We start from the raw sequence: 12,777 nt of genomic DNA on the forward strand, positions 1-12,777 counted from the left end.
CAGTCAGTCAGTCAGTCAGTCAGTCAGTCAGTCAGTCAGTCAGTCAGCCAGTCAGTGTGGGTGTGTGTGTCCTGGTGGCATGAAGCGGTGATGTTTTGGGACAGGAAGAATAGTATGGGCAATTCTCAAAGACGGCCCAAAGGAAGACACAGACCCAAATCTGCAACAGGTACTTTATCCTTTTATCTTCTGTTGTTTTATTTTATTTTACGTTTTTACCTGCTGGTCCTTGTTTTTATTTTTTGTATTCGTTAGTCTCTGTCTCATCCTTTCATGCACCTATTTGTTCTTACGGTCGTATTTCTGAGCTACACATCCATGATTCTGCTTACGTCTCCATTCATCTTTTCCTGCATCCAGCCGTTGCACATCTGCAACACCTCTGTTCACTCAGCCAGCTGTGCCTGCACACCTTTGTTCTTCACTTAGGTCCGTTTACACATCTGCACGGGAAATTTGACATTTTTATTCCCATGCATCCCTCGTTTCACCCCCTTCTTAACCCGCATTACGAATGGATTTTCTCCCTGAGAACTCGATTAATCTTTAACTGTCTCGTCTTTTTATCTTCGTGTTTCGGAGACCAAATTGGTTTTTAACGCCGGTCACAGCTTTTCATTATTTTTTCAGAAGTTGCTTTGATCTGCATCTGCAATGCTTTTTGTTAAACTAAAGCAGATTTCCTTCTTTTTGAGCCAGTACTTATTTTCATGTAACACCCATTACTACCATTTATTCACTGTAAATACCCAATGCCACTTGTTTTCATCCATATACGTGGTGATGATGGGAGATAATAAAATGGTTTTTTTTCCATTAATTCCTACAGAAAACCATTCGATTATCGTTGTTTTACTGTCTGCTGCTCAGTCCACATAATTTTCAATCTTTTCTCACGATACATCCATCCCTCCATTCATGCAAACATGCTGGGAAACCTCCCTCGTGTGTTGGTTTATTGTTCAGCTGAAATCCATTTCTTCCTCATTCTCATGTAATCTTCACTGTTTCCACCATCTTTTAAGAGTCATTCATCCTCTCTGCCTATCAACTTCCAACCGTTTGTTACTCTGGCTTTCTGTCTGAAACGTCTTGTTTACGGATTGCTCAGATAAAAATCTCTGTTTTCTCCACCTTTATCCTCTCAATTCATCTTGATCACCAGGTTTGAATGAAGTGGGTCAATTGGTCGCTCACCCCTTGGCGTGTGACTCGACTGAGAATTACCTGCGAGTGTGTGTTTTGATTCATTTCTGCAGCTCAGCTGGATGTGGGTTTATATCCGAGCAAACACTATGGTTTTACATCTTCCTTTTGCAGTGCTGCCACATGATGTATGTGACTGTATGTGCATGCATGAGAGTGTGAAACTATCGCATGTCCGGCACGGCTGGACAGAATCAGCGGTGGAGCTCTTTAGTTATCTTAAAGGACTTCCTTGTAGAGATGGTAGACGAGGAGAAATGAAGCGTAGAAGGAGACGGAGGAAAAGAGTTGAAGAGAGAGTAATCGGAGGAAAAGAGCCATTCTTTTTTAGGGAGATGAGAATCTGTGGACTGGCAGGCAGAGGTGAGGAAGATGAGGATGATGAAGGTGGTGCATTAAAGCACACACACATTCCAGGTGTTTATTTTACGCTGCAGAGCTCCACTACTTCACCGAGAGTAAACACCCACCTCCCCTACTTTGTTTCCACTCACACTATTCTATGTGCAAGTCCCTATGAGGATGTATGTGTGTGTGTGTTATCTGTAACACCAAGTGACAGCAGACCAGCCAGCACACACCTGCCGTGCTGCAATAATCAGCACAAGACATCTTCTGACACACCTGACCTTGGCTTTAATTGGCATCCAAATCATATTCATTCCCTTCAGACAGCGAGAACAACGGCCACAAGGTGCTGCGTAAACACCCGCCTACCTGATTTACTGCCATTTACTGTCGTGACGGTGATTCAGTGGAGGACAAGAAGCAGGAATGATGCTCGTGGTCAGAAGAAGGGAGTGCATTTTAAAAAGTCAGAGGTCTTCTGTGCTAAGCAGAAAAAATGAGACACTAGAGTTTAGGTGAAGCAATTTATTGGTAATTCATCTCAAATTGACAAATGCTTCTTATTAGCAAACAGCTAATGTTAGCTAAAAAAGCCACTGTTGTCCTTAGAAGGGGTTGCAAAGTCAATGTATTCTGTAAACAGAATACAGAATTATAATGTTAAAAAGATTATTCAAACTCCATCACACTTCTTTACCAAAATGAGACAAATGACCATTATGACTCTCTGACACCTATAGGAACAATGCAGCCAGTTACCAGTGAAACAGGCTATGTTCACACTGCAGGTCGTAATGCTCAATTTTGTTTTATGTTTTTGTTTAGATCTAATGTTTTTCTGTGATTGTTCACATTACCATTAAAATGAGACCTCCACCAGACTCCAGTGTGGACTGTTCACAGTTCTGAGGTAGGGCTGGACGACATGGCCATAACTTTTATCAAGATATATTTCTTAATTTCGGTCGATAACGATATAATTCGATATCGGTTACAACAATATAAAAGCCTCAGAAAAACTGTACAAACTGTACAAATAAATTAATGTTTACCTTTTAAACGCTGGGACACGTTGGCTCAAACTTTATTGTGCTTCTTCTTCTGACTCTCAGCATATTCTATCGAGTGAAACTAGTTAGAAGTGCTCACACGGCTAGTTAGAACAACTCTCCGTCACATTTTGCAGCACACTGAAACCTGCAGTTTATCAGTTCTTAGAAAGCCGAACCACTTCCACACTGTTGAATTAGTCTTTCCTCTCATCAGTTATGTCATCTGCTTTCTCTTCACTTGTGAAAGCTTGTTCAGTCACATTCTGACGGTCATGGGCACTCATTATGAAGCAAAAACAGCACGTTGGAGCTTAGCCTAGCCTAGCCTGCTACCACTGACTCCTTCTGGACTTGAGCTCTGCGTAACATCTACATCAACACACACTCACATAGTTGTGTCACACCTTTTTCTGTTCAGGTTGAAACTGAAGCGGCCGCTTCAACCCGAAAAGAAAAAAAATGTGTCATTGACATGCTGTAATCATATCGAACTATCGAAAATGTGCTTAAAACTCATATCACCGTTATTGAATACAAGTATATTGTGACATATATTGATATCAAATTATGGTCCAGCCCTATTCTGAGGTGACCTGCATGTATAGAAGAAGACACGATATGCATACTGTGTTTAAGGAAGTAAACATGGATCCCGGTCCTTCTGCTGTCACGATCCATGTTTCCTGCTGGTTCCAGGAACTCAGTGGTCAGGCACTCGAGCACAGCCAGCAAGGAGACGGGAATGCATCTACGGCACCTCCTTTTCAACTCATTTGAGATTTGCGACTGCAGCTGAGATATTATTTGAGCATTTGAGATGTTAATCGGCTGCTCCTGGTTGTAAAATAAACAGCTTGTTGTCATGGTTACGCATCATAACAAATGTCCAAAACTAAAAAAGTTTCAGTAAAAGTCCTTCCAGCTGCACAGCATCCGATACCAAAGGAAACAATCATCTAAAAATTATGTAAAGATCTAAAAAATATGTGTAGAGTTCCAATATTTAAACTGAACAAGGTTAATATCAGTGTTATCAATATTTGGATTGATCGGTTTAACTATACCTCATGATGTAAAAATCAGAAAAAAACATGACCGTTCAGACAGAGGTCGCTTTGAAAAACATTGATGTATCCAATTTTGGTGCAACTGGTAGAGCTGCTGTCTCTCAGTGAGAAGGTTACCAGATCAAATGTCAGCCAGGGGCCTTTCTGGGTGGAGTTTGCATGTTCTCTCCGTGGGTGCGGGGGTTTTCTTCGGTACTCCGGTTTCCTTCCACAGACCAAAAACATGCATGTTAGGCTGATTTGTAACTCTAAATTGTCCCTAGGTGTGAGTGAGAGAGTGAATGGTTGTTTGTCTTTATGTGTCCCTGTGATGGACTGGAGACCTGTCCAGGGTGTCCCCTGCCTCTCGCACAGTAACTGCTGGACATGGGCACCAGTGACCCCCTCGATCCAACAAAAGGAAGAAGAGATAAAGATAATGGAGGGATGGACATTCAAAATATCATAAAAATAACAAAACATAATTGGTTGCATAGGAGCAAAATAAAAATCTGATTTAGGCTGTTTTTATCTGCAGTGCTAATGTAGACTTACAAGCTTTTTGTCTGCGTTGCTCATAGAAAACACATGCATGCTTGCAGTCCCCATGTCATGGATACCACCACGTTCCACCTAGGACCACCAATATTCTGTTCTCATGTAGAGAAACCACAAATCCTCACTACAGAAATTTTGTGTGTGCTCAAAACCCTTGTGCACGTATTATGCATTATGCATTATGCCCACTGCATTCCTAATATGTTCCTAAAGTCCTTTCTAATATCCTGCAAAGACGATCATTTAATGACTAGATGTCTACATTGTAGTGGGGTCATCGTCCTACACTAAATGTCTAACGATAAAATGGATTTATTTAGAGAAGTATATTACATGCAAGAACCAGGACAAAACCCACAAACTTTTTTTACTTATATATTTAACTCGAATATAAATAAACTAAATGTTCATCTGTTAGGAGCCAAGATGGTGTAGAGACAGGGCAGGACTCGGGATCCGAAGGTCCCGGGTTCAATCCCCAGTCATTGTACATTTCATAGTGTCTCTGAGCAGGACACCTTATCCCCGGGCGCTTTCCATAGCTGCCCACTGCTCCACCTGGTGGTGCAGGTGTTAAATGCAGAGAGCCAATTTCACCATTGTATGGGAACATACAATGGTGACAATACATACACATTATAAGGCCTGTCATGATAACAAATTTTGCTGGGCGATTAATTGTCTCAGAAATTATTGCAATAAATGATAATGTTGTTTGAAATTCGACAATAATTAGTAATTATTGCCAAATTTAAGAAGAAATGTTTGTTAATTTGTTTTGTGTGTAGTGCCTTTTTCTGACCACCAGATGGCAGTATGACTGAACCGAAGGATGGATAGTGAGGGAGCAAGCACTTTGTCTCTTTAAGAAAAATGGGAGGGAGGCCCTTGAGGTGACATGGGCTGTCTCTCTTCTGTTCTTAAAATGATGGACACGCTGTGCGGTTTGAGCTCTTTAGCATAGCATTTTTCACACAAAGCTTTTAATAAAAAAAAAAAAAACACTAAACAAGTTCTAGGCTTCTTTTTGCAGAGAAAAACTTTTTACGCAAAGGCACAGGTTTCAACAGTGAATTTTGGAGCTTCGACAAGACGGAGGTTTTTTCCTCGATGTCGGCCTGTTAGCTTAGCTTGTAGCTTAGCTGCTTTTAACGATCCAAAAACGCAATTTTGGACGGTTAAAACAGATTTTAAAGAGAAAAGAGAAAGGGAGGGGTCAGTGAAGAGCACCGGAGTTGAACCTTTTGTCATCCAATGTCTTCAGTAGAAAGAGAGAGACATGAAGAAATGATAAAGCCAATAAATGAAAATGAGGTCAATTTTAATTTATCACGCAAATAATTTATTCATTGTTTATTGCGACAAGCCTACACATTATTTAGTATTATTATTATTATTATTACTGGTCCAACACAGAAACACATGAACATAACAACCTGGATATTTTATACCCAACAATGTCAGTTTGAGGTTTAAATTACATGACTTTAAGAGCAATGATTAGCTACACAGATGTATACCAGTAGTAGCTTGTGAAGTCAAACAGCTACAGACACTACACTTCTAGACCAGGAATATTCAACTTCTGCAAGTTAACCGTATAAAATGGTGGGACTTCAATGAAGGACAGCAAGCATACAGCCTCTCACAGCTTCAGCCTTAGCCTTCAAACCTACTCACCGGTGGTATGCTACGAGAGCTTTCTTGTTATGTGCAAAAACAGCAATGGCCACTTGCCTTTGGTGAAAGGATGTCGGCAGCCCCTGTATTATTATTGTATTATTGCCATTCACACAATTGTTGTGTAAACTTGGAAAAAAAGGCATGATTTAACTTGTGTTGTTTTTTTCACCTTGCATTTTTTTTAAATATAGCTGTGCTACTTGTTGCTATTGTCAAAGGGAGCATCACATACACCACTCTGAGATTTTTCCAGCTCTAGGAAAACATTTATTCATTTAATGGGCCGTATCTTGCCCGGGGGCTACTTGTTGAATTGCCTGTTCTAGACCTTCACACATTGCTGCTTATTCTGTAAATTAACAAGAATGATGTAACCTGCACGAACCCTCTGAAAAGCGGATGTAGCATGAATTCTGTGAACAATCTGAGAGTTTCACGTCACCCACGCTAAAAACTGATGCTCAGTTGTCATTGACAAAACAGCATGTTGGTGTCAGAGCGAGAACGAAACACTGCTGTCAGTCTCACTGAATTTGTGAGTATTTTTTACTTTGAATATGTTTTAATGTGCTGTGTTTTCATGTCGGCTGACAATTTTCACGTAACATTTGCCCTACGTGTCCCTGCTGGCTGCTGAAGAAAAAAGTTCTGCTATAAGTTTTTTTAAACATCGCTTTTTGTGTGACGTTATCTCATTATTCAATTTGATTCAGTTTATTTATATAGCGCCAATTCACAACAGAAGTCATTTCAGGGCACTGAACAAATACATTCTTATGCATAAAAATTCAGTTATTAACGTTATTTATCCAAGGTAGGGTAGGGTTTTGGAGAGATTGATCTTTGTTGCTGTTAGAACTTCAGATACATGCTTTGTCACCTCTTAGACTTGAACATAAAATACAGTTTTTCAATAAAATGTCAAATTAAACCATTTTTCTAAACATCTTGATAGCTGCTGCAAACGCTAAGCTAAAACACTTTGGTTTTGAGTTGTCTTATACTTAAAATGACAAACATTAAGGCAACTTTTAGGTTAAGATACAGAGGTTTTCATTTGTTAAATGCTCTGAAGTAGATTTTTTGTATTGATACATTCATTCTGAAATAATTGTAGTAGCTGTTTAAACCAAGCTAATTCGGGTGACAGTAGTATATAAATGAAACAGTTTGGTTTTACATACAAATACGCTACTAGAAGCACATAACATGCCATTTATAGTCTCAACATGTAAAGTGTCGTGGTCGCACCTCACAATTTGTATTCTTGGTTGCCATGTTGAGGGAACAGACGATTTGAAAATGTTTGTTGTTTAACAGGTTCTGGATGTGTGATTACACTTTTATAGACAATCTGGCAATATTGGCAAAGTCAGATAAAAGAAAAAAACACACAGTTTGATCAAAGAATGAATATTGTAAATTTTTTTAATTTAAAACAAATGACAAATATTGTCTGAGAGAGAAAAGAAAACTGATTGTTTTGTGGGAGCACGCCAAGAAAAGCAACGCATGTTAGCAGGTATGGTTTGAACAGATGTTTATCTGTTCACTTCGTCTTGAACATCTGGCTGAAGCATGAACGCGACATAATAAATCATACGCAGACTTTAGAGAGATAGTTCACGTCTTTCCAAAGACGTTCTGTGGAAAGGTTTTAAGAAGGTAACATCTTACCTGTTGTAAAGAGCTTTTTGAAGGACTTCAGTTTGGAGAAATGGAGTTAATTTCTGACCAGGTTGATGTGCGATATGGCATAAAATTTATATCTCTATCTATTGTGATGGGTGGCGTTAACGATATGTATCATGATATGTTTTTGGTATAAAACTTGCAATAAGAAAGATAAAAAAGCATAGGGTGTCATTTTGCCAGCATTTATTTTGAAAACTCTATACCACAAAATAATCTCAATCAAGAAAATTCCACTGCTAAGTCTAGAGAGTTTTTAAATAAAAAAACAAATCAAGAATTAGGCTTCTTTCTTGTGCAAAATAGTGCAAAAGATATCAAATGTAGTTTTAGCCATATGTTTTAAACAAAAGAATATGTTGTTAACGCTTAACAGTTTCCAGTCTTCTCACTTAAGACATTGTAGTAGTATGTCATATATGGATATATATTCATACTTTTTCACGAGTTCCTCATCTTTCTGACTGTGTAAATGTCGTGCATTGAATTTTAACAGAAATGTAACGAGAGACGTTATTTATCTTTGACCCATCAAAATGAATGCGGTCATTTATTTTCAGAATCAAAGTTTAACATCAAACATTTACATTAATTTGGCAAAATATGAAAATAATAACAGACAAGTTTCACAGATAATGGACATCAATCACACGGCGGTGATTGAGGACTTAGCTTCAGATATTTCTAAAATATCTGTACTGATTTTAGGAGAAAGGAGAGTTTAAGATGGAAATGGAGATTTATCTTACAGAGAGATTTGTGAGGGAATTAATCTGTTTGACCAGAAACGTGCACGCTCCTTCAGATCTCAGCTTGCGACGGTACACTTGGTCGAAGTAGATCGTTACCTGGTTGATGATAAATCAGCTCGGTATAGAATCCTTCAGACTCTTTCAGCGTCTCCGTTGAGAGCAGCTGAAATCCTTCGAGAGTCGTACGAGGTTGTTCAAACAGAAGTTATAATCCCAAAACGTCTCTGGATCATCCTGAACGCATTTGCATCCAAGAACTCTGAACTCCTTTCAACTCATCAGCACTCTGCAGCATCAGACTCTATGCACTCTCTAAACAAGAACCGGGAAGTTGCCACATTTTAAATGAGTTGACTTCCGGGTCAGTTTAGAGCTTTCTGATTCGTGGATTGACCAGAATAGAGGTGTGGTTTGTGATGTAAGATGTTATCAAATTCGAGGTCAGAGAATGAGATTGTTCAACAACAGACAGAAAGATTATTGCAGAAAACCAGACTTCGTGGAGTCTCCCTCTTATTATCTTCTGAAAAAGTTTAAACATGACATTTCTTCTCAGTAAACATTTTAGTTGACCGAGAACCGACCTTTAACATACTTACAAACTTGGCTCATTGAAGACAGAAAATCAAGAAATGCATATTAACCTGATTTCTTCTTTGAATGAGGAATAAAAATCATTACTTACTGTTTATGTAAAATAAAAACGAGTAGTTTTCTTCAACCTGCAAACATTGAGTGAACTAACACAATTTGATTATCAAACATTTGTAAAATAGTAATGATCATAGAGAATTGTCTTTTCTACTTGATTAATTCAAGAAAGAAAGTCACCAGATGGCTCAAACTGTATTTCTGGATGCAGATCAATGAAATAACAGTCTCTGTTCATCTGATCAGATTTGAGGTCAGATCAGGTTCACTACAACATGAACAGCAACAGAGCAGCATTTTACACTGAAAACACAACAAAATTCAAATTCAGTTCTAAAGATTGTTGGCCAAGAACACTAGCTTGTCCACAGTCTCTGGCTTTAACAAAGACCGGTGGCATGAAACAATGTTGCCACTATCCAAAAAAGTTCAATCTGGTCCTCTGGACATTCAAAAAAACAAAAAAACAAAACAAAGCAAAAAAAATCTAGAAACGTTTCGTCTCTCATCCAAGAGACTTCCTCAGTCTGAGGTGCTGTATTCAGCTCAGTCTCTTAAATAGCACCTTCTTAGAGTGGATCAACCAGTTTGCTGCTGACAACCAAAACCAGCTGATCACATGCTCATGAAGGACCATCAGCCTAACAATGGATCATTAGCACACTGATGGCTGTTTACTACTCACAGAGGGCTGAGTGATACTAGCAATCACAGCATTGTAAGAGGGGGACAGTTGAACCCGGAGGCCTCCACCCCTGTTTAATGATGGACGATTTCTTTTCACAAAGATGGCCTCCTTTACTCCTCTCTCAAACCATCGTTCCTCTCTGTCCAGGATGTGAACATCTTCATCCTTGAAAGAGTGACCGCTGGCCTGGAGATGAGTGTAGACCGCAGAGTCCTGGCCTGATGATGTTGATCTTCTGTGCTGGGCCATCCTTTTGGCCAGTGGCTGTTTTGTTTCCCCGATGTAAGACTGATCACAGCCCTCCTGACACTGAACAGCATCCACAACATTACTCTGTTTGTGTCGGGGGACTGGATCTTTGGGATGAACCAGTATTTGCCGTAATGTATTTTGGGGTTTAAAAGCCACTGGGACGTTATGTTTAGAAAATAAACGTCTCAGTTTCTCTGATACTCCCTCAACATATGGAATGACCACTGGTCTGGGTCTGGGTTCCTCCTTTTCACCTGTTGGTTGACTGGAGTCCTGTTTGGGTTTTTTCTCTGCTTTTAGGAAGGCCCAGTTAGGATATCCACATTGCTCTAGAGCCTGTCTTGTGTGGGATTTCTCCTTCTGCCTGGCTCCTGAGCTAGTGGGGACGCTGTCTGCTCTGTGATACAGAGTCCTGATGACTCCTAACTTGTGCTCCAAAGGGTGATGGGAGTCAAACTGCAAATACTGGTCTGTGTGGGTGGGTTTGCAGTACACCTCAGTTTGCAAATGTCCTCTATCAGAGACTGAGACCTCACAGTCCAAGAAAGCCAACTTGCCATTTTTTTCCTCTTCTCGTGTGAACTTGATGTATTTATTCACAGAGTTGATGTGGTCAGTAAAATGTTGGACTTCCTGAGATTTAATTTTAACCCAGGTGTCGTCAACATACCTGAACCATTGACTTGGTGGTGTCCCTGAAAAGGACGTCAAGGCTCTCTTTTCTACCTCCTCCATGTACAGGTTGGCAACAATAGGAGAAACTGGAGACCCCATAGCACACCCATGTTTCTGCCTATAATATTGCTCCCCATATGTGAAGTAGGTTGACTGCAGGCACAGTTTCAAGAATTGACACAGTTGTTCTGTGGAAAGCGTGGTCCTGCTGCTCAGAGTGGTGTCTGATTTTAATTTTAAACTGACCACCTCTACTGCATCATCAACAGGAATGCACGTAAAGAGTGATGTGACATCAAAAGAGACCATTGTTTCATCAGTCTCCATGATGACATCCCTCACCTTATCCACAAAGTCCATGGTGTTCTGTATGTGGTGTTCTGAGCTGCCAACTAAAGGGATGAGTACAGACACCAGATATTTGGAAACATTGTAAGTGACAGAGTTAATCATGCTAACAATAGGTCTTAAAGGTACACCTTGTTTGTGGATTTTAGGTAAACCATACAGACTAGGTGTGGCCTCCCCTGGGTACAGTCTGTGGTACAGAAAACGGTCAATAGCCTTGTCCTGCTCCAAAATTTTCAGGCAATCTATCAATTTCTTCTTGTAACCACTTCCTGGATCTCTTTTCAGAGGTTCATAAGTGTTTACGTCACTAAGGAGTGTCATAACTTTCTCATGATAGTCTTTCTGGTTCAAAATCACTGTGCACCTTCCTTTGTCTGCTGGGAGAATGATGATGTTTTTGTCCTTGCTAAGAGTGGTGAGTGCATCCCTCTCCTCTCTACTGATGTTGGAAGGTGGTGGTTTGGCATTGCTGAGGCAGGCTGAAACTTTGATTCTGAGCTGTTCTGCTTCAGCCTCTTTAATTTTGTTGTTGCGGATGGCTGACTCAGTAGCTGTGATCATCTCCACCAGAGGAATTCTACTTGGTGCAACCGCAAAGTTCAGTCCCCTGGCAAGAATCTCTGTCTCTGGCTGGGTGAGCTGTCTGTCAGATAAATTCTTCACCCACTTTTCTGTCTCCCTGGCATGTAATTGACTACTGGAGTGTTGTCCTACACTGAATGTGTTGTTATTGGAATAGTGATGTTGTTGATGAGTTATTAGTAAGTTAAACTTGTTTTGTTGTTGAGTCTTGGACTTGACATGCTGTGCTAAGCGTGCCTGATCTGTACAGTCCAACACTTGCTGAAGTGTGGTCTGATCTAGACACATAGTTAGTTTCTGTTTAATGTGCTCTTCTTTGGCCTTCAAGGCCTCAATAGTAAAATTGGTCTGTCTCACCCATTCATTCAGCAGTTGTGTTTGTGCCTTCTGAAGGATCTTGCTTGCCCGGTGCCCACTGACCGAAGATTTTAGTTCCAGGCTCTTGGGAATGATGCCACTTTGTCGACATCTGAGGTTGAATCGCAAATGGTTCCTATAGTCTGCCTCTTCCTTGCTGTTTTCTCAAACTCTCTAACTAGTTTGAGGCAATCCTGGCCAAAGTGGTTCAAACTCTTCACTCTTCACTCCACTCACTTCACTCTTTCAGGGATGAAGATGTTCACATCCTGGACAGAGAGGAACGATGGTTTGAGAGAGGAGTAAAGGAGGCCATCTTTGTGAAAAGAAATCGTCCATCATTAAACAGGGGTGGAGGCCTATGTGTTCAACTGTCCCCCTCTTACAATGCTGTGATTGCTAGTATCACTCAGCCCTCTGTGAACAGTAAACAGCCATCAGTGTGCTAATGATCCATTGTTAGGCTGATGGTCCTTCTTGAGCATGTGATCAGCTGGTTTTGGTTGTCAGCAGCAAAACTGGTTGATCCATTCTGAGAAGGTGCTATTTAAGAGACTGAGCTGAATACAGCTCCTCAGACTGAAGAAGTCTCTCGGACGAGAGATGAAACGTTTCTACATTTTTTGTTGTTTTGCTTTGTTTTGGGTTTTTTTTTAATGTCCAGTGGACCAGATTTAACTGTTTTAGATTTTTCTACCTGGATTATTGAGCATGCATCAAGCATTACTGCAGTTAACCGGTAGAATACAGATATCTGTCATACGCCAAATATTTATCTACTGTATATATTGCACATTCCTACTGACAGCTAGTCAGTGCAGGACCAAGGCTAATATAGGTCTTAAAACAACTCCAGTCTTAATGTCATAATTCATTTGAACACT

General features: G+C 40.2%; 1 protein-coding gene across 1 annotated transcript in view; it reads left to right on the forward strand.

The window, feature by feature from the left end:
* Positions 1 to 114: 114 nt before the first annotated feature.
* Positions 115 to 12,777, forward strand: part of LOC119420975 (NHS-like protein 2) — a 116,554-nt gene continuing 103,891 nt past the window's right edge. Inside the window, exon 1 of the mRNA XM_037688364.1 lies at positions 115 to 169. Coding sequence (XP_037544292.1) covers positions 115 to 169 — 55 coding nt within the window. The remainder of the gene's footprint in view (positions 170 to 12,777) is intronic.

This window comes from Nematolebias whitei, chromosome 1, assembly GCF_014905685.2.
Source record: "Nematolebias whitei isolate Nwh7 chromosome 1, NemWhi1, whole genome shotgun sequence".
In the NCBI taxonomy this organism is placed as follows: Eukaryota; Metazoa; Chordata; class Actinopteri; order Cyprinodontiformes; family Rivulidae; genus Nematolebias; species Nematolebias whitei.